Raw genomic sequence first — 27,918 nt, forward strand, 5'->3', positions numbered from 1 at the left:
AAGGTTGCAGGAACAGCAACTCATATTCCGCTTGGGAACCCTGCAGCCTGATGGTATCAATGTGGACTTCACAAGCTTCAAAATCTCCCCTCCCCCTACCGCATCCCAAAACCAGCCCAGCTCGTCCCCGCCTCACTAACCTGTCCTTCCTCCCACCTATCCCCTCCTCCCACCTCAAGCCCCACCCCCATCTCCTACCGACTAACCTCATCCTGCCCCCTTGACCTGTCCGTCCTCCCTGGACTGACCTATCTCCTCCCTACCTCCCCACCTGCACTCACCTTTACTGGCTCCATCCCAGCCTCTTTGACCCGTCTGTCTCCTCTCCACCTATCTTCTCCTCTATCCATCTTCTCCCCATCGCCTCCCCCTCTCTCCCTATTTATTTCAGAACCCCCTTCCCCTCCCCCATTTCCGAAGAAGGGTCGAGGCCCGAAACGTCAGCCTTCCTGCTCCTCTGATGCTGCTTGGCCTGCTGTGTTCATGCAGCTGTACACCTTGTTATGACAGTACAACTGACTGGTTTCCTAAGCTGTTTCAGAGGGTAATTGAGAGTCAACCACATGGTTGTGGGTCTGGAGCCACGTGTAGGCCAGACCAGGTGAGGATGGGAGATTTCCTTCCCTGAAGGACATTAGTGAGCCAGATGGGTTTTTCTGACATGTGACCATGATTTGATGGTGATCAGTAGATTCTTAATTCCATGTCTTTTTTTTAATCTGGATTTAATTTTTCCTTTAAAAAAAAAAGAGTCCCCAGAACATTAGCTGAGTTTCTGGATTAATACTCTCGCGATAATGCCACTCGGCCATTGCCTACCCATGAAATATCAAGTCTTACCTGACACATAGGAAGATGGTCCTGGTTGTTGGAGGTCAGTCAATTCAGCTTCACGACATCTCTGCAGGAGTTCCTCAGGGTAATGCCGTAGACTTTAACCATTTTCAGCTGCTTCATCAATGACCTTCCCTCCATCATAAGATTTGAAGTGGGGATGTTCGCTGATGATGCACAATGTTCAGCACCATTTCCGACGACTCAGATACTGAAGCAGTCCATGTTCAAATGCAACAAGTTCTGGACAATATCCAGGCTTGGGTTACCAAGTGGCAAGTGACATTCATGCCACACAAATGCCAGGCTATGACCATTGCCAATTAGAGACAATCTAACCACCACCCCTTGACATTCAATGGCATTACTAACACTGAATCCCCCGCTATAAACATTCTGAAGGTTATCATTGACCAGAAACTCAGCTCGACTCACCACGAACACACATACAAAAAAAGGTCGGATGCTAGGAATACTGCGGCGAGTAACGCCCTTCCTGACTCCTCAAAGCCTGTCTGCCATCTACAAGGCACAAGTCAGGAGTGTGATAGAATACTCCCCACTTGCCTAGATGAGTGCAGCCCCAACAACTTTCAAAGAAGCTTGACACCATTCAAGACAAAGCAGCCTGCTTGATTGGCACTACATCCACGAGCATCCACTCCCTCCACAACCAACGCTTAGTAGTAGTAGTGTGTACTAATGACAGATGGATCTTAATGTCAATGAGTGTGAGGTGATGCATTTTGGAAGAAAGAATAAGACTCAATGAATGGCAAGACGTTAGGAATCTCCGAGGAGGAGAGGGATCTTGGGATGCTTGTCCACAGATATTTGAAGGAATCAGGGCAGGTTAATTAAGGTAGTTAAGGCATTCAAGGCACTTGCCTTTATCAGTCATAACATATATTAGTAGAGCAGGGAGATTTTGTTGGAGCTACACAGCTGTGCACCATGTGCAGTTCTGGTCACCTCTATAGGAAGGATATGATTGCATTGGAGGAGGTGCAGAGGACACTCACTAGGACATTGCCTGGGATAGGGCATTTTAGTTATTAAGAGAGCTGGCTCAGCTTGGGTTGTTTTCTTTAGAATTGAAAAGGTCGAGGGGACGTCTCATCGGGGTTTATGAGATTGAGGGGCGTGGACAGGTTGGATAGAAAACAGCTGTTCCCTTTGTTAATGTTAAGGTGAGAGGCAGGGTGTTGAGAGGTTACTTGAGGGGAATAAAAATCTTCACCCAATGAGTTGTAGGGTCTGGAATGCACTGCATGGGAGGATAGTTGGGATGAGTAACCTCATAATTTTCAAATACTTGATGAGCAGTTGAAGTGTCATAACATTCAAGGATATAGGCCTGTGCAGGAAAGTGGAGCTAGTGTAGATTTTGTGTATTTTTGGAGGTATAGACTCAAAAGGCCAAAGACCTCTTCTGTACTTTATGATTCTATGTTTATTCACAATTAATAATTATTTTCTTGGTAATAACAAAGCCTGCTGTGAATTACTTTTATTCTTGAATTGTAGTCATTCAGGCACATTAATCGTTTTGATGACTTAATTGAGTAGTTACAGATTTGTAATGGTTTTTGGAATAATGGGACTCAATCATTGTTGCACTCTTGCTAGTGAGCCATGACAGCTGTTTGGATAATCTAACAACCAGTGAGGTTTGGATATATTGACAGAAGGACCTGCTAGTATACTGTCACTAAACTAATTTGCCAGTCTGATTAGCATCTTCTCTATATCCATGAATTGTCCATATGGGTCAGTAGTGTTGCAGACACATTTTTGACGTGAACTCTGATCAGTTTTTCTGCTGACATTTTCTTTTGTCACTGGGCCAATTTGGTGACTCATCAAAAAGGTAGAACAACACTCAACACTTGTCACCATCTCCTTCAAAGAATTCCTTTACTTTTTGCTTATGGCCTTGTTAATAATCATCCACATATATATTTAATATAATAGGAACATCAGAAGCTGCAAACTACAACCAGCTGCTAGCCTGATCAACTTGAATATGTTTACAGATTAGTAAAGTCTTTATTGAGCTTTAAAAGCCTTGAAGAGAGTTTGATAGTGTCATATTTGCAATAAAATGTGGTGTTATCTCTTGCTAGTGGATGTCAGAATGGTTTGGTTTGTGTCTGGACTGTCCCGCAAGATGTTTTCAAGGTATCACAGTCCACTTCCAGCAGCTCTGATGAATGGTGGGAACAAGAATCCAAGAATCGAGTGAAGGTAAAACTATCAGTAGCATCTCCAGCAGTTGTTGCATTTTCCTTGGTAGCAAAGGATAGCTAGTTGATTTCTGAACAAATACTTTACATCTACTTGATGTTGATCAGTCTAATAATACCTTGTTTAGAAAATATCTGCTGCCAGCATTTTTTTAACGTTTGATCTTTCCTGTTGATACACACGGAGGTGGATATAACTTCAGTTCCATCCAAATTGGGGCAAGTGGGCAGTTACAATCACCCTGATTACTGCCTGGCCTGAACACCAGCAGAATCCAAGTGTTTAAAATTTTAAACTTGTTCCCCTGAACAAGCATAAAATGTACCTGCCAAAGATGTTCAAGCTCATCCTGCATGGGACCTGTAAGTGCACAACGGCAATCTTAGCTGCACATTGAGTGAAGAAGTTGCTGCTGCTCTGCCACCAAACTTGATCAGGTCAACAAATGGTAATCTCCAATGAGGCCAAGTAGGTAAATGTTTTCCAAAGAAGAGCCACATTGGACTCAATACGTTAACTTATTTTCCGTCTCCGCAGATGCTGCCAGACATACTGAGTTTCTCCAGCACTACTTGTGTTTATTTCAGATCTCTGGCATCTGCAGTAGGCACTTTTCTTTCCACTTTTTGGGCCAGAAGTAACATGAGTGATAAGTGCTCCACTGGATCCTACAAAGGAAGCTAATCCCCTGCCCCAGTCCACCCCATGGAACAGAGGAAAGTGTACCAATAGCATGTTGTTAAGTCCCAAGAGTTAAAATAGCTAGGACAGTTTTTTTTTTACTGCAGCAGTATTTGGGTTTCAAAATCTCTTCTCCATCTATTCAGACTTAAAATTGGGGTCTTAGTTTCAGAAAATACCAGTTAGGAGGAAAAGTAGACCATTCAGCTCCTCAGGCTGACTCTGGTGAGGTGGATAAGAAGTGGCATAGTCATAGAAGACAAAGTAGCAGTGGAAAGGAATTTCTCTGACTGGAGATCTGTGACCGGTGGTGTTCTGCACAGATCTGTGCTGGAACCCCTGTTGTTTTGTAGTATGTAAATGATTTGGAGGAGAATGTAGCTGGCCTGATTATTAAGTTTGTGGATGACACAAAGATTGGAACGGCTGTGGATAGTGATGAGGATTGCCAAAGGATGCAGATAGGTTGGAGACTCGGGCCCAGAAATGGCAGACAGAGTTTAATCCAGACAAATGTGCAGTGATGAATTTGGAAGATCTAATGCAGGAGGGAAGTATACAGTAAATGGCAGAACCTTTAATAGCATCACATGCAGAAGGATCTAGCCAAACAAGATCAGGGCAGGACTGGGACTGATGTCCTGGGGAAGTGTTTGCCAGAGCAGTTCGGGAGGGTTTAAACTAATATGCTAGGGGATGGGAACCTATGTAAGGAGTCAGAGAAGGAGGGAGTAAGAACAAACACAAAAGGTAGACAATAAGAAAAGTGAGAGGCAGAGAAACCCAAGACAAAATTCAAACAGGGCTATTGAGAAAAATAAAAACGAGACAAACAGTGTAAAAAGATAAGGTTAAAGGCTTTGTGCATTAATGCATGAAGGATTTGTAATACAGTGGGTGAACTAATCATGCAGATAAATGTAAACAGGTATGATATAATTGGGATTACGGAGACATGGCTACAGGGTGACCAGGGCTGGGAACTGAATGTCCCAGGATATTCAATATTTAGGAAGGATGGGCAAAAAGAAAAAAGGTGATGGAGTGGCATTACTGGTTAAAGAGGAAATTAACACAATAGTGAGAAAGGATGTTAACTCTGACAATGTAGAGTCTACATGGGTAGAGTTGAGAGATACCAAGGGGAAAAAAAAATTTGAGGGTGTCATATATACATCCCCAAACTGCAGTGGTAATGTTGGGAATGACATTAAACTGGAAATTAGAAATGCATATGATGAGGGAATATTGGTGATCATGGGTGATTTTAATCTGCACATAGATTGGGCAAATCAAATTAGCCACAATGCTGCAGAGGAGGAATTCCTGGAGTCTCTACGGGATGGTTCTCTTGACCAGTATGTGGAGGAACCAACTAGACAGCAGGCCATCTTAGACTGGGTACTGTATAATGAGAAGGGAATCATTGCCAGTCTAGCTGTGCGAGACCACTTGGGGATGAGCGACCATAACACGGTACAATTTTTTTTATCAAGATGGAGAGTAAAGTAGTTGATTTGTAGACTAGGGTGCTGAATCTTAACAAAGGAAACTACAAAGATATGAGGTGTGAATTGGCCTTGGCAGATTGGGGAGAGTTACTTCAAGGGATTACAATGGATAGGCAATGGCAAACATTCAGGGAACGCATGGGCGGAACTGCAACTATTGTTTATTCCTCTCTGGTACAAAAGCAAAATGGGTAAAAGGGCCAATCCATGGCTTACAAAGGAAATTAGAGATAGTATCTGATCCAAGGAAGAAGCATACAGATTGGCCAAGAAAAAAAATATGTCTGAGGGTTGGGAGCGGTTTAGAATTCAGCAAAGAAGGACCAAAGAATTGATTAAAACTGATCCCTTTTACCTTAAAAATACATTACCTATTAAGGAAGTGGCTTTAGAAATAGTGGATGCATTGGTGGTCATCTTCCAGGATTCTATAGACTCTGGAACAGCCCCTGCAGATTGGACAGTAGCACATGCCACTCCAATATTCAAAAAGCGAGGTCAAGAGAAAACAGGGAATTATAGACCAGCAAGCCTAATATCGGCAGTAGGGAAAATTCTCAACTCCATTATCAAGGACTTTATAGCAGAGCATTTAGAAAGCTGTGGCAGGATCAGACAGAGTCAGCATGGATTTATGAAGGGGAAATCATGCTTGACAAATTTATTGGAATTGTATGAAGATGTAACGAGTAGAGTTGACAAGTGGGAGCCAGTCCATGTGGTATATTTGGACTTTCAGAAAGCATTTGGCAAAGTCCCGTGTAAGAGATTTTTGTGCAAGATGAAAGTGCATGGGATTGGGGGAAGTGTATTGAAATGGATTGGAAACTGTTTGGCAGAGAGGAAACAAAGAGGAGGAATGAGTGGGTCCTTTTCAAATTAGCAGGCAGTAACTAGTGATATGCCACAGGTATTGGTGCTGGTACCCCAACTATTCGCAATGTATATTAATGATTTGGATGAGGGAACAAAATGTAACATCGCCAAGTTGGCAGATGATACCAAGTTGAGTGGGAGGGTGAACTGTGACAAGGATACAGAGATCCTTCAGCATGATCTGGACAGGTTGGGTGAATGGACAAATCAATGGCAAATGCAGTATAATTTGGATAAACGCGAGGTTATTCACTTTGGAAGCAAAAACAAAAAAGCAGATTACTACCTGAATGGCTGTAAATTAGGAGAGGGGTGTGTGCAGCAGGACCTGGGTGTTCTTGTACACCAGTCACTGAAGGTAAGCATGCAGGTGCAGCAGGCAGTAAAGAAGGCAAATCGTATGTTGGCCTTCATTACGAGGGGTTTCACGTACTGGAGCAAGGATGTGTTGTTACAGCTGTACAGGGCCTTGGTGAGGCCACAACTTGAACATTGTATGTAGTTTTGGTCTCCTTTTATGAGGAAGGATGCTCTTGCTCTTGAGGGAGTGAAGCAAAGGTTTACTAGACTGATTCCGGGGAGAGATTGAGAATGAGAAGAGATTGACTAGGTTAGGACTGTTTTCGCTGGAGTTCAGACGAATGAGAGGGGATCTCAGAGAGACTTAGGAAATTCTATCAGGACTGGACAGGTAGACGCAGGGAGGATGTTCCAATGGTGGCTGCATCCAGAACCAGGGGTCACAGTATGAGGATTTGGGGTAGACCATTTAGGACAGAGATGAGACATTTCTTCACCTGAAGAGTGGTGAGCCTGTGGAATTCGTTACCATAGAAAGTAGTTGTTGCCAAAACTTTGAATGTATACAGGAGGCGGCTAGACGTAGCACTTGAGGTGAATGGGATCAAAGGTTATGGGGAGAAAGCAGGATTGAGTTATTAAGTTGGACGATCAGCCATGATCGTGATGAATGGCAGAGCAAGTTTGAAGGGCAGAATGGCCTCCTCCTGCTCTTATCTTCAATGTTTCACAGTTGCCTGAAAGTAGCAACACAAGCGATAAGTATATGGCATATGGTATGCCTGCCTTTATTGTCAGGGCATTAAGTGTAAAAATCAGCAAGTCATGTTGCAGCTGTATAGAACTTCAGTTAGCACACCCTTGGAATATTGTGTACGTTTCTGGCCACCGCACTACCAAAAGAATATAGAGGCTTTGGAGGTGGTTACAGAAATGGTTTACCGCGTTGTCACCAGTTGTGAAAGGTATTAGCTGTGAGGAAAGATTGGACAAACTTGGTTTGTTTTCACTTGAACGTTGAAGGATGAGGAGAAAGCTGATTGGAGTTTACAAAATTATGAGAGGCACTGATAGAACAGATAGTCGACGTTTTTTTTCAGGGTGGCAATGTCACTTGCTAGTGAACATATTTTTAAGGTAAAATGGGCTAAGTTTGAAGGAGAGGTAAAAAGCACGTGTTTTATATAGATGATGTTAAATGCCTGGAATACACTGCCACAAAAGGTGGTGGAGGTGGATACAATAGCAACATTTAAGAGTTGAATAGGCAAGAAATAGATGAATGTGGACCACATAGAAGCAAAAGAGTTTTAGTTTGGAAAGGTATCATGTGTTGATGCAGGTATCACCATACTGAAGGGACTGTTCCTTTGCTGTCTTTCAGTTTGAAAACTTGACCCCTAATTTTAAAATGGTGCCCCTACAAAAAGAAATATTCTTTCCATGTCCACCCTGTCAAGACCAGTCAGCATCATACACATTTCAATCTCATCACGCCTCACTCTTCTAAACCACAGTGTAAATAAGCATATCCTCATAAGACAACCACGTGATTCCACGTGTCCACCTAGTAAACCTCTTCAGTATAGCTTTCAAAACAGTAATCCTTCCTTTAAATAAAGAGACCAAAACTGCGTAGTATTCCAGATTTGGTCTCACCAACATCCTGTAAAATTGAAGTATAACATCTTACTTTTAGGTTCAATTCTGTTGATCATAATGGAAAGAATCCCACATCCTTCAGGATTAAACGCTGTACGTGCATTCTAATTCTTTGTGACTTGGGCAACAGAATACTTAAATCTCTTTCCAAAATTGTTCGCCATATAAGTGATGACCTGCTATTTCATTCTTTCTACCAGGTGAAGTTCTCATTTTCCCACATATTATAGAATCATAGAATCCCTACAGAGTGGAAACCGGCCTTTGGCCCATCAAGTCCACATCAACCCTCTGGAGACCATCCCATTCAGACCCACCCCCGTTCCCACCGTATCCCTTGAACTCCACCCAGTTCAATGGCAAACAGCCTCTGAGTGGCAGATCAGTCGGACTCTGACACAATCTCCTTATGAAGACACAGGTATATTCTCTGCCTCATGTTAGTGATAGTTCATACGCTGAATGGAACCTGTATACAAACATAGAATGCTTACAACATGGAGATCAGGTCATTGGGCCCACACCAACCATCCAAAGAACATCCCACACACACCCACCCCCGACTCCACATTTCCCATAGCTAATCCACTTACGCTGCATATCCCTGAACACTACGGACAATTTAGCATGACCAATCCACCTAATTTGCACATCTTTGGACTGTGGGAGGATACCGGAGCACCTGGAGGAAACCCATGCAGACACAGGGAGCACATGCAAACTCCACACAACAGTCGCCCACGGGTGGAATAAAACCAAGTCCTGGCGCTGTGAGGCAACAGTGCTAACCACTGAGCCACCATGCCACCTCTATTATTACTCCCAAATATACTTTATCTGTCAGTTTTTTTCCACTCGTTCAACCTATCTATATCCTTCTGTCATCTTCACAGCATGCTTTCCTACCTGCCTTTGTGTCATCAAAAAATTTAGCTACCGTGGTTTTGTTCCCTTCATCTAAGTAATTGATGTAAAATGTTTGTTAAGGCCCCAGAATAGACTCCTGCAAAACTCTTAATGGTCACATCCTGCCGTTTAGACATGGACTTTTTTAAGCATACGCAGTTTCTGCCAACTGGCCAATCTTCTATCCATGCCAATATACTTGCTCTTGTACCAAGAGCTTTTATTTTCTGCAATAAACCTTACATTTGGCACCCTATTAACTGCCTTCTGAGAATCCAAGTGCAGTATGGCTACAGGCTCCCCTCTATCCTCCTTCAAAGATTATAGTGAACTGGTTAAATGATTTACCATCCACAAAAAAAATTGACTTGCCTGATTATTTTCAGCTTTTTTAAGTGCACAGCTGTGGAAGTTTTTTTTTTTACTTTGTATTATAATTGAGCTGTTTGTTTTTAATTCTGTGGAATGTGTCTTAATAGACCTGTAAATAATGCTTATGCATCAATTGCTGATTTTAGATAATTGACAAAGGATAATTATGTCTTTATAAACTTTCTATATATGAACAATCCTTGTCTTCAGTTCTAATATATTTTGAAGAATAATTATTTAAGACTTAATGTTTGTATTTTTAATTTTATTGTAATGGAATTTGAAGAGTGGATGTAAGAAAGTTGGGGAGGCAACATGCATCTATCAACTGAAGGGGCACATCACTCCAGTGCGCACTGTAACTTTTAGCCCTGACGGACTGGTCTTAGTGTCTGGAGGACTTGGTGGACTAATGAACATTTGGTCACTGCGGGTAAGAAATTAGATTAATATGATTTGTGTTGTTTCTAATCTAAAGTGTTAGTTTATCAAAAACTAACTAAATTAGGAAATTTACCAAAAAGCCGAGTTTTTTCTTGAATTTCCCACATCATTTTTTAGATTTACGTATTGTATAGTTTTTATGGTTTTCCGTTTGCTGAAAATGCTAAATAAAAAAAAAACTAGTATGTCTTCCTTCTCTTCATTTTATTTTTAGAAGATTCACTAAAAGTTTTATGATCCCCGTAGGCAAGCATGCCAGCGATGGACAAATTGCCATAAAATTCCATGGGTGATTTTTTTTTTCCCTCACTGTCTACCTGCCCAACCTTACCACAATTTTACATACAATGGGTGAGGCCATAGCTACCCTTGTCACAGTTGAAGCTTTCGTGGCCAACTGATGCCTTTTCAAAGCCACTCCCCGCTCACACCACAAGTTGTTTAACTGGGAGGAGGAGTGCTGGAAACCAGCAGGTTGGTGCACTTTGGCAGGCAAGAGTGGTGGAGTTGAGGATGGGGTGTGTTGGGGTGAATTAAAGATACCTCCTTCACAGGTTCCTTTTCTGAGCACCCCCTCAACCTGATCTTAGCACCTGTCCCTTCGTCCTAGGCTTGGCCCTGCAAAGTTCGAAAAGACTGACTTTGCATCTAGCTCCCAGCTCTTTGGTTTCTGGGATAGGTTGCAGTCCCATTTTTGGTCACAATTCCCATTGGAGCTGCTAAAGCACTCCTCAGTGTTGAATGGCTCCAAGGTAGCTGTCCAAACTGAGGTGCGTTACCCTTTTTCTGGTGATGGCTCTTTTGAAGACAAGCAGGAGACTCCTTTACCCATTAAATCAGGCTCCATATTTGTACACCTGATCAGTAGTTATGTGCACCTTCAAAGGTTTCCCCAAGGATTCTCCTCATTATCTCTATTCAGGCCTTCCCGAGACTCTTCAGTGCATGAAGATAAATCAGAGTGGGGTGTAAACAGTGATCTCTGATTCCTAAATTTAACATTTACACAACTAACTTTGCTGCTTAGAAGTAAATATAGCTACAAACTGTTGTCTTACCAGCAATAATATAGTGACCCTTTCTCATTTACTTTTTTCTTGTTACTAACCCAGGATGGTAGTGTGCTACAGAGTGTAGTGACAGGATCTGGTGCTATTCAGAATACAACCTGGATTCCTGATGTTGGCGTTGCAGCTTGTTCCAATAGGTCAAAGGTAGGGACCAAAATTGCGGCATGATTTTTTTTTCTACGAATTCCCTGATATCAGTTTGAATACTGAGAACTAAAGTTTTCAAAGCGACAACTGATTCAATAGTTTTGGAACATTCGTCATCATCAAGGGTCCTCAAGCTCAGGACTTTAGACTACTAGATTTGGTTAGGTAGGACTTCAGTACAGAAACAGGCTATTTGATCCAATAGATCAACGCCAGTGTTTATGCTCCAATCGAACCACCCTCAACCTTGCGCAAGGGGAAGCAATGGCGTAGTGGTATTATCGCTGGACTGTTAATCCAGAGAACCAGATAATGTTCTGGGGACCCGGGTTCGAATCCCGCAATGGCAGATAGTGGAATTTAAATTCAATAAATATCTCGAATTAACAATCTGATGATGACCATGAATCCATTGTCGATTGTCAGGAAAAACCCATCTGGTTCATTAACGTCCTTTTAGGGAAGGAAACTGCCGTCCTTACCTGGTCTGGCCTACATGTGACTCCAGACCCACAGCAATGTGGTTGACTTTAGGGATGGACAATAAATGCTGCCTGGACAGTGACACCCTCATCCCATGAATGAATAAAGAAAAAAAATCTCATGGCATGATCATATCTTTCTTTTCCCTCTTCTAACGTGTTAGTTATCCATTTTTTTTTGCTAAAATGCATCTGATCCTCCACCATTCAATTTGGTGGTGAGTTCTGCATTCTCTCTATTTCCTTGCAAAAAAAATTCTTGAATTCATTTATAATTATCATATGTACAGCCTTTGGTTTCAGCCTTGCTTGAACCAGAAACGTCATTACAGTTATGTGTGATGTAAAAATTCTACTGCCATTCACTCTTACGTTTTACAAAGATAAGCTTCAAAGATAAACAAAACAAATGCAGTGAGTAGCCTCTTATTCAAATGACTAACAACTTCCTTGATTGGCAGTGTTGACCAATCCCCAGTTCCAAATGGGATACTGCAAATCATTAAGCTCCCGGATGAAGATGAATCAACTGGCTCCCTTTCTTTATTCATTTGCCTCCTCAGCTATTCACAACGATGTGCCCTTGTGGATCCCTTTCTCCCAGACCAAATATATTTTTGTTTTAAAAGGAGCCAGTTTAATTGGGCTTTCTTGATTTAAGAGTGAGTTTATTAGTTTAGAAAGACAATGTAAATGCTGTGAAATAAGAAGCAACATGTATAGCACAGATTAGGGATTAGTTGCAAATCCAAAAAAAAATTACAAATATATATGGATCAGTCTCCGAAGCAATCATGAAATTGGAAAGCACCAGAAGTGTTAAGATTGATAGTTAACAGCCAATTTCATGATTAGAGATACAAAGGTGTAGAGATAACAAGGTCTAGACTCTTAGGCCCAAAATGTCAGCCTCCCTGCTCCTCTGATGCTTCTTGGCCTGCTGTGTTCATCCAGCTCTACACCTTGTTATCTCAGATTCTCCAGCATCTGCAGTTCCTACTATCTCTGAAACAATTCCATGATTAGTTTATTTGCAGTTTGACTGAAAATCTTCCGTCATGATTCCTTTCCATGATGGCTGGTTGGCATTGCTCAGAGCAAGAGATGGTCTTTTCAACTTCTTTATGTGCAGCACAGCAGTATTAAATGGCTGTTCCCAAGCTGTGACTTTCACTCTATGTTAGATCACATTTGCACATCAGGTTGCTAGCACATGCAGACTAGCAGTAACCCCATTTTTGTATAGTCGTTTTGTATATTGTATCACAGGTTGTTAAGTGAGGCAAAGGAAGATATAGCAGGTGTGCTTGCAAGAATTTTCAATTCCTCTCTGGCCATTGGAAAAGTGCTGGAAGACAGCCAATGTTATACCAATAAAGGAGCAAGGGACAAAGCAGGAAAATACAGTCTGAGTCAGGCTAATCTTGCAGGTGGGGAAACTATTTGAAGCAATTCTGAGGGACAGAATTAATCTGCATTTGGAGAGAGGCAGGGATTGATCAAGAACAGTCAGCATGGCTTTGTTAAGAGGAGGTCAAGTCTGACCACCTTGACTGAATTTGACAAGGAGGTGACTAGGTGTGCAAATGAGAAAAATGCTTTTGAAGTAGTCTACTTGGACTTCAGTAAGCCTTTTGATAGGGTTCCACATGGGAGATCAAAAGCAAATGTAAGTGCTCTTGGGATCCGAGGAAATTTGGTAAATTGAATCCACAATTGGCTGAGTGGCAGGAAGCAGATGGTGATGGTTGAGGGGTGGTGTTCCGACTGGAATTCTGGATCCAGTGGGTCAGTGTTGGAGCCCTTGCTGTTTGTGGTCTATATGAATGAATCGTTTTAGGTTTGAATGTGGGAGTGTTGATCAGTAAGTTTACAGATGATACAAAATTGGTGGAGTGGTAAATAATGAGAAGGATTGGAATATAAAAGGATATAAACGTGGTGGTCAGATGGGCTGATAATTGACAAATGGAATGCAATCTATTGAGGTGATGTGAGGTGATGAACCTGGGCAGGATAAACAAGGCAAGGAAATTCATGAACAGTAGGACCCTGGGAAACACCAAGGATCAGAGGTCCCTTAAGGCACAGGACAGGTAGATAATGTGGCTATGAAAGCATATAGTGTAGTTGCCTTTATTAGTTGAGACATAGAGCTTGAGAGCAGGGAAGCTATGCTGGAACTGTGTAAAAAGTTGGGTTGGCCACAGCTGAAGCATTGCATGCAGTTCTGGAATTCATACCGTAGGAGGAATGTGATAACAATGGAGAAGGTGTAAAAGAAATTTGCCAGGATGTTGCATGGGCTGGAGAATTTTAATTATGAGGAGAGATTGAGTAGACTGGGTTTGTTTTCCTTAGAACAGAGGAGATTGAAAGAGGACATGATTGAGATATATAAAATTAAGAGACATAGATAGGGTAGACAGGGAAAAAAACCACTTGGTGGAGAGATCAGTGATGGAGGCATAGATTTAAGGTGAAGGGAAGAAATTGAGAGGTGATGTGAGGAAAAGCCTTTTTCACCTCGAGGATGATGCAAATCTAGAACTCATTGCCTTGAGGGTGGAAGAAATATTTACATGTGCACTTGTAATGCTAAAGCATTCAAGGTTATGGGCCAATTTGTTGTAAAATGGGAAGAATATTTCAACAGGCCTTTTTCTGTGCTGTAGACCTCTATGACCGTCTATTCCTCGAAGGGTGAAACACAATCATATCTGCAGGAGATCGCTTCCTGCTCAGTGGGACTGGGTAGTCAGTTTCTCATTATCTCTTCCTCCTTCCTCATTTTTGTTTGAAGTTTCCTCCACTCTTGTACAGTATGACATTCCATGACCCACTCAGAATAATGTGAGACAGTCACTGAATTTACATTTGCCATTAGCTTTTGGATGTAGTAACCCTTTTTAAAGAAAATACTGGAATTAAAAGTTCAATATGTCTGTAAGTACTTCAAGGTTCTGAGCGGTCACCATTACTGTCTGGGTAGAGGGCATCAGAGTTGGCTTCTCAGCACACAACAGACTCTTAAAATTGAACACTTTAATCTTGGTTTTGCTTTCTTCAACTCTATAACAAATTGATGTGTTCTAATTTGTATAGAAAAGCTCATTCTCAGCATTTGTCCTAATTTTGTTAATATGGCAATGATGTTTGCAAATTCTACAGTTATTTTGGCCGACTGCTTCACAGGAGTATACCGTCACAAAACGGTGAGCTGCTGCATTGTTTGTGAGGTGGAGGTAATCTTGCACAATGTCGTTGCATTTTCAGTCCCTTCCCCTCCTACCATTTAAAATTATAGCCATTACTGATTTAAAAGAAGTTTGCAGTTTTAAGAGCTGTGTTTATTTAGAACAACATTGGTTATGCTGCTGGTTCACAATTCTAAAGGTGTAGCGAACATATGATCAAACGTTAAGTATATGATTATTCGCTGTTTTCAATTTGAGGATGACGTCTCAGGATCATGATTTTCTGCCATGGGACTTCATACGACAGAACAGGCCAATTCTTGACCTGCAGGTCTTTGAACATATGGAGCAGGCTGTTCCATGTGGAAGTAGGATCTAGAGTGCGGGATTTTCTTCCTTTTCTGCCTCCCACTCTGCCTCGACATTCAATGTTGGTTCGATGGAGAGTGCAAGAGGGCATGCCAGGAGTAGCACTGTACCTAACGGTGAGGTATCAACCTGGTGAAACCACTAAATAGGACTACTTGCATGCCAAACAGCATAAGCAGCAAGTGATATAACTAAGCAATCCCACAACCAAAAGATCAAATATAAGCTCTGCAGTCCTGCCACATTCAGTCATGATTGGTGGTGGACAATTAAACAACTCACTGGAGAAGGAGGCTGCACAAAAATCCCCATCCTTAATGATGGAATGGCACAGCAGTGCAAAAGATAAGGCTGAAGCTTTCGCAGCAATCTTCAGTAGAAGTGCCTTGTGGGTGATCCCTCTTGGCCTTCTTCAGTGGTCCCCAGTATTAGAGGTGGCAATCTTCAGCCAATTTGATTCATTCCACGTGATATCGAAAAATGGTTGGAGGCGCTAAGTATTGCAAAAGCTACAGGCCCTGACAACAGTCCGGCAATAGTGCTGAAGACTTGTGCTCCAGACCTTTCCGCTCAGCTAGCCAAGCTGTTCCAGTGCAAATGCAACCTGGCCAATTACCGCTCTGTCAGTCTACTCTCAATCATCAGTAAATTGATGAAAGGTGTCTTTAATAGTGCTATCAAGCAGCACCTGCTCAGCAATAACTTGCTCAATGATACCCAGTTGGGTTCCGCCAAGGCCAATCAGCTCCTGACCACATTACAGACTTTGTTGAAAAAAAACAAAAGGAACCTGAGCAAAGCTGGAATCAGTGGGTATCAGAGGATAAACTCTGATGGTTGGAGTCATACCTGGCACACAGACAGATGGTCGTGGTTGTTGGAAGTCAATCGTCTCAGCTCCAGGGCATCTCTGCAGGAGTTCCTCAGGGCAGTGTCCTAAGCCCAATTATCTTCAGCTGTTTCATCAATCACCTTCCCCCCCCCCCCCCTCATAAAGTCAGAAGTGCTGATCATTGTGCAATGTTCAGCACCATTCGCGACTCCTCAGATACTGAAGCAGTCCATCTTCACATGCAACAAGATCTGGACAATATCCAGGCTTGGACTGATAAGTGGCAAGTAACACTCACGCCACACAAATACCAGGCTATGACCATCATTAATAAGAGACCATGTAACCACTGTCCCTTGACATCTGATGGTGTTACCATCACTGAATCCCCCACTGTCAACATCCGAAGGTTATCATTGACCAGAAAGTCAACTTGACTCACCACATAAGCACAGTGGCTACAAGAAAAGGTCAGAGGCGAGGAATACTACAGCAAGTAACTCAACTCCTCACTCCCCACAAGCCTGTCCACCGTCTACAAGGCATAAGTCAGGAATGTCAGGTGCAGCTCCAGCAACATTCAAGAAGTTTGACACCATCCAGGACAAACCAGCCCATTTGATTGGCACTGCATTCACAAGCATTCTCTCCCTCCATCTCTGACACTCAGTAGCAGCAGTGTGTACTGTCTATAAGATGGATTGCAGAAATTCACCAGTGATCCACAGACAGTTCCTTCCAAACCAACAACCACTTCCATCTTGAAAGTCAAGCGCGGCAGATACATGAGATCACCACCACCTTCAAGTTCTTCTTCAAGCCACTCACCATCCTGATTTGGAAATATATTGCCGTTCCTCCACTGTCACTGGGTCAAAATCCTGGAATTCCCTCCCTCATGACATTGTGGGTCAGCTCACAGCAGGTAGACTGCAATGGTTCAAGAAAGCAGGTCATCACCATCTTCTCAACAGCAACTAGGGATTGGTAATAAATGCTGGCCAACCAGCGATGCACACATCCCACAAAAATGCATAAACATGGAGGCATTTGGACTTGAAGCCTGTTCCAGCTTGATGGACAAATTGTCACCATTCTAAATGATTGGTAGTAAGGTCCTACCAGTAATTAATGTCAGTCCTGTTGCGCTTCAACAAGAGCTTCAGAGTCTTTTTGTTCTTCTTCCTTGGAACACAGTCGGCTTGAGAACTTGAGAGAACAAGATTAGATGGGGAGACTTTCTTGGCCATTGAGACAGTATTTATTCATCCATAGTTCACTTTGCCTCAAGAAGAGCAATCGTATTTGTTCAACAGTCCCCACACTGAAATATGTGGCAGAGACATTGTTGATGAGATTTCTTGCATGCTCTTACATGTCACTGATACACAGTTGAGGCCTCACTGCAGTATAGAAGTGAGAGTATACCACTGACTGTTCATTAGGACTTTTCTTGACTTTAGAATGTTTTAGATTTTAGATTTAGATTTAGATTTATTGTCACATGTATGCTAAAAGAAAAAATATTTTTGCATGTTATGGCGCTGTCTTGAAACACTGAATATAGAGCAAGACATTACCGCAGTAGAGTTCATTGGCCAGAATCTCTGTTATGGCCTCTTGCATCTCTGTAACAGCCTCTGGGGTCTTGGTTATGGTCCTCCACTGCTGCCACAATCACGGCTGCTGTGTCCAAGCTGGAGCCATAGGCCTAGAGATGCATGGATTCTGACCCTCCTGTTCCCCATCTGATGCTTCTCCAAATGCTCCTGAAAGACATCGGTCGTTGGGGTCCTCCATTATCTCTTTCGCTGATGCTCCTTCAGGTACCAGGCCTAGTCACGGACCTGGATCCTTGGCTCAGCTTGTGAGTCTGAGCCAGGAGAGTCAGCCCAGAAACTGTTCTTGCTTGCCAGAAGACCCTGGGCCGGGATGGAGCATATGTGGCTCATCCTATCTTCGCTGCTGCAAGAGGCCGCCTCCTTCACCCTCCACCCTTCAGGCTTTAAAGAAAAGAAAAAGAGCAAAATCAAGAAAAGAAACAAAAGGGGTAAAAATGACAAAGAAAGCAGATGGGAGCAGATGACTTCCCTACTACTGCGCCACCATCTTGAACTTGGAGGTTTTTGTTGTCAAACACCTACTGTTGAACATTGTAGAAAACTGACCTGATTCAGTATTGGATCTCCTTGTCTTCTGAGAGAGGTGGCTACCAAGGTATGGGAAATGCTCTATGTATGCTTTGAAGGAAAGACTCTACAATATTGGACGTGGCATGTGAATTGACCAGGCCTGGAGTAATACAAGCTTTGTTCTGACAGGATTCAAAGACGAGGCAAATCTCTTGAATACAAAGAGCTCAAGTGTAGGTTGTAAATCTGGCCGTGAGTGGACAGTGACACTGCAGTCATCTGCACACTGTAGGTCTTGTATGTAAAATCTTAAGAAATAGAAACAGGAGTAGACCGTTCAGCTCTGCCTACAATTAAGATCATGGCAAATCTGACACTCCTCACCTCCTCTTTCCTACTTTTTCCCATAACCCATGATTCCCCTCCTGATCAAGAATCTGTCTATCTCAGCCTTAAATATACACAAGGACTGTGCCCCCACCGGTGTGACAAGGAGTTCCAAAGGCTTCCAACCCTCAGAAGGAATTTCTCCTTATCTTAGTCATAGTTCATCTTAGTTATCTTATCTCAGCTCATCTTGGGTAGACGTGACCTGGACAAGAGGGACGGGTTGCACCTGAGCTGGAGGCATCCATGTTATCGCGGGGAGATTTGCTAGAGCCACTTGGGAGGTTTTTAACTAGTCTGGCAGGGGTCGGGATGGGATCCAAAGCAGAAGGGATTCTGAAGAGAAGTTTGAGGACAGTACAGAAGTTAATGAGAGCAAGTTAAATAATAAAGGCAGTGTTGGTAATCTTAATACTCGACAGGGCAGGCAAGATCATGGCAGGAAGGAAGAGAAGCCTGAGTTAAATTGCATTTATTTCAATGCAAGAGACCTGACAGGTAAGGCAAACGAACTCAGGGCATGATGGGTACATGGGACTGGATATTATAGATATTACAGAAACAGGCTGATAAGACTATCAGCTCAATGTTCTGAGATACAGATGCTATAGGAACCATAGAAAGAGAGGCAAGAGAGGAAGGGGGAGATGTGTTTTTGTTTAGGGAGAACATCATGTCAGTACTGAAAGAGTTGAGAGCTTGTTGACTGAGTCTACATGGGTTGAACTGAGAAATAAAAAGGGGTGATTATTTTGATAGCATTGTACTATCGAACCCCCAGTAGTCAGCAGGAGATTGAGGAGCAAATAAGTAAGGAGACTGCAGATAGCTGCAAGAATAATAGAGTTGTAATAGTAGGGGATTTTAACTTTCCTAACGTCGACTGGGATTGCCATAGTGTTAAGGTCTTGGATGGAGAGAAATTTGTTAAGTGTTCATGAAGAATTTTTTTGTGCAGTATGTCCTAGAGAAGGGGCAAAACCTGGCTTCTCTTGGGAAATAAGGCAGGGCAAGTGACTGAAGTGTTGGGGGAGTGCTTCCGGACCAGTGATCATTATTCCATTAGTTTTATAATAGCTATGGAAAAGGATAGATCTGGTCCTGGAGTTGAAGTTCGGAACTGGCGCAAGGCCAATTTGATGGTTTTAGACAGGAACTTTCAAAAGTTGATTGCAGGGGGCTGTTTGCAGGCACAGGGATGTCTGGTAAGTGGGAGGCTTTCAAAAGTGAGTTAATGAGGGTTGAGGGCCAGCATGTTCCTGTTAGAGTGAAGGGCAAGGCTGGCAGGAGTAGGGAACCCTGGATGACTGCAGTTATTGAGGCCCTGGTCTTGAAAAAGAAGTAGGCATATGACATGTATAAGCAGCTGGGAGCAACTGAATTCCTTGAGGAGCACAGTCTGTGTTGGAGTGTACTTAAGAGAAAAGTCAGGAGGACTGAAAGGGGACATGGCTTCCGGCAGATAAGGTAAAGGAGAATCCAAAGGGATTCTACAAGTACATGAAGAGCAAAAGATTATCTCGGAAGTGAATAGGGCCTCTTCAAGATCAACAAGGTCATAAGAGATCCTAAATGAATATTTCTCATTAGTAATTACCATCAAGAAAGATACAGATGACTGGGAACTTGGGGAAATAAATAGTGATGTCTCAAAGAATGTCCACATTACAGAAGAGGAGGTGATATAAGTCTTAAAATGCAATAAAGTAGATAAATCCCCAGGACCTGATGAAGTGTATCCCAGGACTTTGTAGGATGCTAGGGAGGAAAATATGATGATCATGGACAGCCAGAGGCGAAGTGCCTGAAGATTAGAGGGTGCCTAATGTTGTGTGGTTATTTAAGAAAGGCTGCATGGAAAATGCCTGAGAACTACAGACCAGTGAACCTAACATCTGTGGTGGGTAAGTTGTTGAAGGGGATTCTGAGAGACAGGATTTAAGGGATTTGGAGAGGCAAGGATTCATTTAGAATGGTCATTATGGCTTTATGCATGGGAAATCATGTCTTACTAATTTGATTGAGTTTTTTGAAGGGGTGACCTAGACTGTAATGAGGGCAGTGCAGTAGATGTTGTCTACATGGACTTTGACAAGGTACCGCATGGTAGTTAAAAACAGAAAGAACTGTGGATGCTGTAAATCAGAAACAAAAACAGAAGTTACTGGAAAAGCTCAGTAGGTCTGGCAGCATCTGTGTCGAGAAATCAGAGTTAATGTTTCGGGTCCGTGACCCTTCCTCAGAACTGATGGTAGCTAGGAAAATGTCAATTTATATGCAGAAAATAAGGTGAGCCGGGGGTAAGGAGTAAACAATAAATGGAGATAAAACCCAATAAGAGAGAAAAACAGTTGGACAGAAAAGCAGTGGATGACTTTCTGTCTCAGAGGGTGAATAGCTGTTAATGGAGACTGTTAGACTGGAGACTGGGTAACAATAGGTAGTGTGTCATGGCAGGCTCTGTGATAACAAGGCCAAGTGTGTGGGGTAGGGGGCTAGGACATGGGAGAGTTCAGACCCTAAAATTATTGACCTCGATATTGAGTCCCCAAGCAGAAAATGAGGCGTTGTGTTTCCAGCTTTTGCTGAGCTTTGCTGGAACATGCAGCAAGCCCGAGACACGGATGTTGGCCAGGGAACAGGGTGATGTGTTCAAGTGGCAGGCAACTGGAAGCTCAGCATCTTTTTTTCCAGGCAGAACGTAGATGTTTTGCAAAGCGGTCACCCAGTCTCCACTTCATTTCCCCAATGTAGAGGAGACCACATTATGAGCGGTGAATGCAGTAGACTAGATTGTTTGAAGTGCGTGTAAAGTGCTGCTTCACCTCAAAGGTATGTTTGGGCCCTTGGATATTGAGGAGGGAGGAGGTAAATGGGCAGGTGTTGCACCTTTGGCGGTTGTAGGGCAAGGTGTCGTGGGTCTCTGGCAGGGTGTTGGGAGTGAAGGAAGAGTGGACCAGGGTATCCCAGAGGGAATGGTCCCTGCGGAAGGTGGACAAAGGAGGGGAAGGAAATATGTCGTGGTGGTATCTTGCTGGAGGTAGCGGAGATGGTTTCTGATGATCTTCTGGATGTGGATGCTGGTGGGATGGTCGGTAAGGATAAGGGGAATTTAAGGTGAGAGGGGAGAGATGCAAAAAAATCCAGAGGGGCAGTTTTTTGACCAGCATGGTGAGAGCCTGGAACAGGCTGCCATAGGTAGTGAATACAATTTTGTCATTTAAAAAACATATTTAGACAGGTATATGGATGGGATAGTTATGGAAGGATGTGGACCAAATGCAGATGGGACTAGTTTAAATTGTGAAAACTGGGTGGCATGGGAAAGTTGGGCTGGAGAGCTTGTTTCCATGCTGTCGACCTCTATGACTATGACTATGACTATGACTGTGACTAAGAACAGTACAGCACAGGAACAGGCCTTTTGGCCCATCATGTCTGTGCAGATCAGGATGTCATTCTAAACTAATTCCATCTGCCTGCACATTAACTGTATCCCTCCATTATCTGCCTGTACATGTGTTTAGATAAATGCCTCTTGAGTGGTATTACCATCCTCTGTTTTTAAAAAAAAAACTTGCCTTTTTTTTGCAGACCTCCTTTAAACTTGCCCCTCTCACCTTAAAGCTGTGCCACCTCGGATTTGACATTTCCATCCTGGGATAAAGGCTCCGACTATCCACCCTGTCCATGCCTCTTAGAATTTTATGTACACCTATCAGGTTGCCCCTCAGCCTCCAATGCTCTAGCGAAAACTTTTCCACCTATTTTTGTGTTATCTGTAAATTAGGCTGGAGTGCATTCACTTCTTTCAAGTCCTTAATATATATTGTAAAAGATTGTTGTCCCAGCACTGGTGCCCATGGAACCCCACTGGTAACAGAGGACCAACCTGAAAAAGAACCCCTTGTCCCCACCCACTTTGTTGCCAATTCTCTATTCATCTATGGTAGTCAGTTTAGTTTCTTTACTGAAGCAACTGAATTGATGAATTTTCCATGTTGGCAGTATTTAAAACTAACATCAGAGGGCAGTTGATCTTTGAGATAAAGAACCACTGCCAGGTGTGTCACACAGCCTTGGGTTGTGGGGGAGGCATGGGAACCAAAGCAATCGTGAGAAAAGTCTGAGGCTTGTCCAGTAGATAACAGGAGCAAATCAAATCGTTAAGGCAGATGAGCTTGGCAGAGAATAAGGTAAGACTGATAAATTAAACTGCATTTACTTCAATCAAGAGGCCTGACAGGTAATGCAGATGAATTCAATAAATCTTTAATAAGGAGATTAGAGTTTTAGTTAGTAGCATTATATGCCAAAGGTTTACATTTGTTCACATATAGCTATAATCTAATTACTTGTAATAAATAATAATCCTTATTCAGTACTGAAGCTGGTCCATGCCTTCTATCAACTTTTGTATGAAAGTTGGGTAAATTAGGGCACTTGATGTTTGGTTTTTACTGAAACTTTAACATTGGTTATGATACCCAAACTAAAGGGCTCAATTTATGGCACACTACCCCAGTGGATCCTAATAATGCACAGTACTTGTACATCAGCCATGCCCTTTAACTCTAGGTGTATGTTCCTTTTTTGCTCTCGAATCAGTTCCATCCCTCCTGTTACTACCGTTGTTTATTTATAGGCCTATAGAAGACTTTTTCAATAATTTTTCATGTTAGCCGTCTATCTTTGATATCTTTTTTAATATTTATGGAACTCAAAATATAGTTGTCCTCCCCATTGCCTGCAAATCTTTGACTTCACCTATCCTTTTGGATGATGCTGGAAGCATGGAATGCACTATCTGGGAGGATAGTTGAGTAGTATCACAACTTTTATAAAGTACTTGGATGAGCACTTGAATGTCAAGGCTGTGGGTCTAGTGCTGGAAAGTGGGACTAGTATAGATTTCATGCATTTGGACAATCCAGACTGGATGGGCTGAAGGGACTCTTCTGTACTTAATGACTCTATTATCCTGGCTTGGTCTGTTTTCAATCCACTGACTTTGACCTGCTCAAATTAAGTATGTTTACTCTAGATTTCTCCCTGTATTTTTAACACATCACCCAAATCTTACAAAACAACACTCACTGTTTCCTAAATACTTCCTACTGACCTCATTGCCCAGAACCAGATCCAATAATTCCTTGTTAGTGTAGAAATGTGCTGATTATGAAAATTCCCCTGCACACACTTTTTAGAAACTTACCCCACTCCGCCTTTATATTATTATTGCTGTCTACGTTTTGATAGTTGAAGTGCTCCATTATCACTAAACATTTTGCACGCTATGATTTCTGTGCAAATTTGCTCCATTATTATTTTCCTCCACACTAAGTGGTGGCCTATAGAATACACCAGCGATGTGAAAGCACCCCTATTGTTTCAGAGCAATAACCTTGTAAATTCTAAAAATTATGTGAAGGTTTGAAAATCGGATCCTGATCTGAAAATTGGTTTGTTGGAAAGAAAGCACCAATTGAGTTTGATTAAGTAAACTGTGGGTTTTTAATACTAACATGCATGTATAATTTAGCAAATAGCTATTAGATGGCTACGTTATGAAGGAAATATTGTCTCACACAATCACATCCATCCTGAACTGGAACAAATTGTTTTAAGTTTTTTAGGGCTCACAGTGGCTCCGTGGTTAGCACTGCTGCCTTGCAGCACCAGGGACCTGGGTTCGATTTCACCCTTGGACGACTGTTCATGTGAAGTTTGCACATCTCCACGTGTCTGCGTGTGTTACCTCCCACAGTCCAGAGATGTGCAAGTTGGGTAAATTGGCCTTAGTGTCCAGGGGTGTAAGTTAGGTGGATTAGCCATGGGAAATGCAGGGTTAGAGTAAGGGGATGGGTCTGGGTGGGATGCTTTTCAGTGGTCAGTGTGGACTTGTTGAACCGAATGGCCTGTTTCTGCATAGTAGGGATTCTGTGATTCTATGAAATGGAAATAATAGTTTGAATATGTTTTTTGACCCTTTGACATAACTTGAGACGAAAGGATAACTTCCAAATGTGTTTGTTTTTATACAGTAAAACCCTTAATTGGCCAAGATATTCAGTGGAACACAAACCTATAATCTCGAGTCAAAAGTGAAAGTGCCAAACCAGGATTTATAATGTTATGAGCGTGATCAGAGTATCGATGGTCAATTAAAATTTCCTTAATGTTTAAGATAAAGATTTGAAGGATATTTATTGTTATAAGTGCAACTTGAGTGTATGAAGAGAAGACTTTTGTTTGATTTGGTATTATGAATCTTTATGAAATATGCCTAAGAATTGGGGTTCCATTATTGACTCGTCAGTGGCATGTGCAAGTTCTGAGCAGCTGCCTGACTGCTGACAAGTGACTAAGTGGAATGATTTAGTCTCTTCTGTGTGAAATGTTTACTGTAATGGTTACTTTTTTTTTGTCTGACTTACTAGGATGTGTTGGTGGTGAACTGCCCAACTGAATGGATAGCTGCAAATCATGTTCTGGCAACATGTAGAACTTCATTGAAAAAACAAGGAGTTATTGGCTTAAATATGGCACCATGTATGAGGACCTTTCTTGAAAGGCTGCCAGTGATGTTGCAAGAGCAATATGCATATGAAAAGGTAGTTAAAAATAATAATATTGAAACTAGAATGAAGTTATTGTTTTTATGTGCCAAAACCTGTCAATGAAGTTATAATGCAATAAAATTCCTGGTATCCGGCATGCACGCAGAACGGGAGGTGCCAGTTGCATGAGTCTGTTGGCTGCGTTCAGGTTCAATCATAAATACCGTCAACAAGGTTTGATCAAAAGGAGAGAGATGACCAAATGATCAGTTTTCAGAGTGAGAAAACCTACTCCCGTTGATTGGTTGCATGAGAATTCTGGATAACAAGATAACTCTGGATAACAAGATAACTAGGTAACTAATAGTGGGGACTTATTAATTTGAAAGTCTTTGCTATGCCAGTTAATGTCATCTTTTCCCTTTCAGCCTCACGTGTTATGTGGAGACCAACTAGTTCACAGTCCTTACATGCAGTGTCTGGCCTCCTTGGCTGTGGGACTTCAACTAGATCGTCTCCTGTGTAATCCATCTGTGCCTCCTCATCATACTAGTTGCCCCCCTGACCCTGTGAACTGGAACTCCTCGGAGTGGTCCTGGTTAGAATGTTTCTCTACCACTATTAAGGCTGCAGAAGCATTAGCGAAAGGGGGGCCATTCCCTGAATGCTTCACTGTTCCAGATCTAGAGCCTGTACCAGAAGAAGAACTATATCATGTGATGGTAAGTTAGCTTGCGTTTTGGGGATCTGAGGTGGGGAAGGAGGGGGAACGAATTAACCAGATGTTTAAAACAATTTTACAAGTAAGTTAGGATTGTGTTCAGTGCATTGCCACCTTCTTGCACTACTGAAAACATTACGCTGTTGGTACATGAATAATAAGCGTCTGCTTGCCATTCTGAGGCAGAGCAGGCCATTTTAAAACATGTCAGCAGGTGTCACACATAACAGAGCCCCAATGAAATATCAGAAACTGATTTTGTGAAAAATGTTAGCAACATTAAAATTCGATGATGAAGTGACCTCATTCTGCAAAAGTAGTCTCTTCAAATTCACATACCAAGTGCCGATAGGAAGGTAGTACTAGGATTTTGACTCAGTGACAATGAAGGAACAGTGATATATTTCTAAGTCAGGATGCTGAACGGCTTGGAGAGGAATTAGCAGATGGTGGCGTTCCCATGTATGTGCTGTTCTTGACCTTCTCGGTGATAGAGGCCATGTATTCAGAAGTTGCTTTCAAAGAAGCCTTGGCAAATTGCTGCAGAGCATCATGCATATGGGATTCACTGCCACTGAAAGTCAATCGTGGAGGGAGTGAATGTGTAACATTGTGGGTGGTGTGCCAATCAGGTAGAATATTTTGTCCTAGATTGTGTTGAGCTTCTTGAGTGCTGTTGGAAACTATTTGAGCTAAAGACCAATGAGCCCATTGGTACTCATGGGAAGCATCTTAGGATATTTAAAAGAGGTAGCTACAGAAATGGTGGCTGTACTGGTAGTAATCTTCCAAGAACCCTGAGATTTTGGCAAAGTCCTGGAGGTTTGGAAAACTGTCTATCTGACATCTTTGTTTAAGAAGGGAAAGAGACAATAAGCCAATTAGTTTAACATCTGTTATTAGGAAAATGTTAGAATCCGTTATTAAGGATGTGATTGAGCATTTGTGTACATAATATTCAAGCAGAGTCAACATGGCTTTGAAAAGGGGAAATTACGCCTGTCAAATTGGCTAGAATTCTTTGAGGAAATAAAAAAGAGTGGTAAAGGGGAAGCAGTGGATATAATATAGTGGATTTTCAGAAGGCATTTTATAAGGTACCATGTGGCAATAATGCTACTGAATAACATAAGCACCCGAAGTGTTGGAGGTAGTATATAAGCAAGATTTGCCTAACCAAAAGAAGACAGAGTTGAGGTAAGGGGAACATTTCAAGAATCTTGATGGCAGCTAGTGGGACCACAATTACTTACAATATATATTAATGACCTGGATAAGGAAACTGAATGTACTATAGCCAAGTTTGTGGATGACACAAAAGTAGGTGAGAAGACAAGTGGTGACATTGATGACAACAAGGTGCAGGGCTGGATGAACACAGCAGGCCAAGCAGCATCATAGGAGCAGAGAGGCTGACGTTTCGGGCCTAGACCCTTCATCAGAAAAGGGGGAGGGGAAGGGGGTTTTGAAATAAATAGGGAGAGAGTTGGAGGCGGATAGAAGAGGGATAGAGGAGAGGATAGGTGGAGAGGAAACAAACAGGTCGAAGAGGCGGGGATGGGGCCAGGAAAGGTGAGTGTAGGTAGGGAGTTAGGAAGGGGACAGGTCAGTCCAGGGAGGACGGACAGGTCAAGGGGGCGGGATGAGGTTGGTCGGTAGGAGATGGAGGTGCGGCTTGAGGTGGGAGGAGGGGATAGGTGGGAGGAAGAACAGGTTAGGGAGGCAGGGACGAGCTGGACTGGTTTTGGGATGCGGTAGGGGGAGGGGAGATTTTGAAGCTTGTGAAATCCACATTGATACCATTGGGCTGCAGGGTTCCCAAGCGGAATATGAGTTGCTGTTCCTGCAACCTTCGGGTGGCATCGTTGTGGCACTGCAGGAGGCCCAGGATGGACATGTCGTCTGAGGAATGGGAGGGGGAGTTGAAATGGTTCGCGACTGGGAGGTGCAGTTGTTTGTTGCGAACCGAGCGTAGGTGTTCTGCAAAGCGGTCCCCGAGTCTCCGCTTGGTTTCCCCGATTGTAGAGGAAGCCACACCGGGTACAGCGGATGCAGTATACCACATTGGCAGATGTGCAGGTGAACATCTGCTTGATGTGGAAAGTCTTCTTGGGGCCTGGGATGGGGGTGAGGGAGGAGGTATGGGGGCAGGTGTAGCACTTCCTGCGGTTGCAGGGAAAAGTGCCGG

The 27,918-nt window shown here is 42.7% G+C and overlaps 1 protein-coding gene across 1 annotated transcript in view; it reads left to right on the plus strand.

Annotated features, from left to right (window-relative positions):
• Positions 1–27,918, plus strand: part of herc1 (HECT and RLD domain containing E3 ubiquitin protein ligase family member 1) — a 333,814-nt gene that overhangs the window by 239,354 nt on the left and 66,542 nt on the right. The window contains exons 52-56 of the mRNA XM_048617017.1: positions 2,961–3,081; positions 9,676–9,822; positions 10,946–11,047; positions 24,890–25,063; positions 25,438–25,731. Coding sequence (XP_048472974.1) covers positions 2,961–3,081; positions 9,676–9,822; positions 10,946–11,047; positions 24,890–25,063; positions 25,438–25,731 — 838 coding nt within the window. The remainder of the gene's footprint in view (positions 1–2,960; positions 3,082–9,675; positions 9,823–10,945; positions 11,048–24,889; positions 25,064–25,437; positions 25,732–27,918) is intronic.

This window comes from Rhincodon typus, chromosome 36, assembly GCF_021869965.1.
Source record: "Rhincodon typus isolate 14 chromosome 36, sRhiTyp1.1, whole genome shotgun sequence".
NCBI lineage: Eukaryota > Metazoa > Chordata > Chondrichthyes > Orectolobiformes > Rhincodontidae > Rhincodon > Rhincodon typus.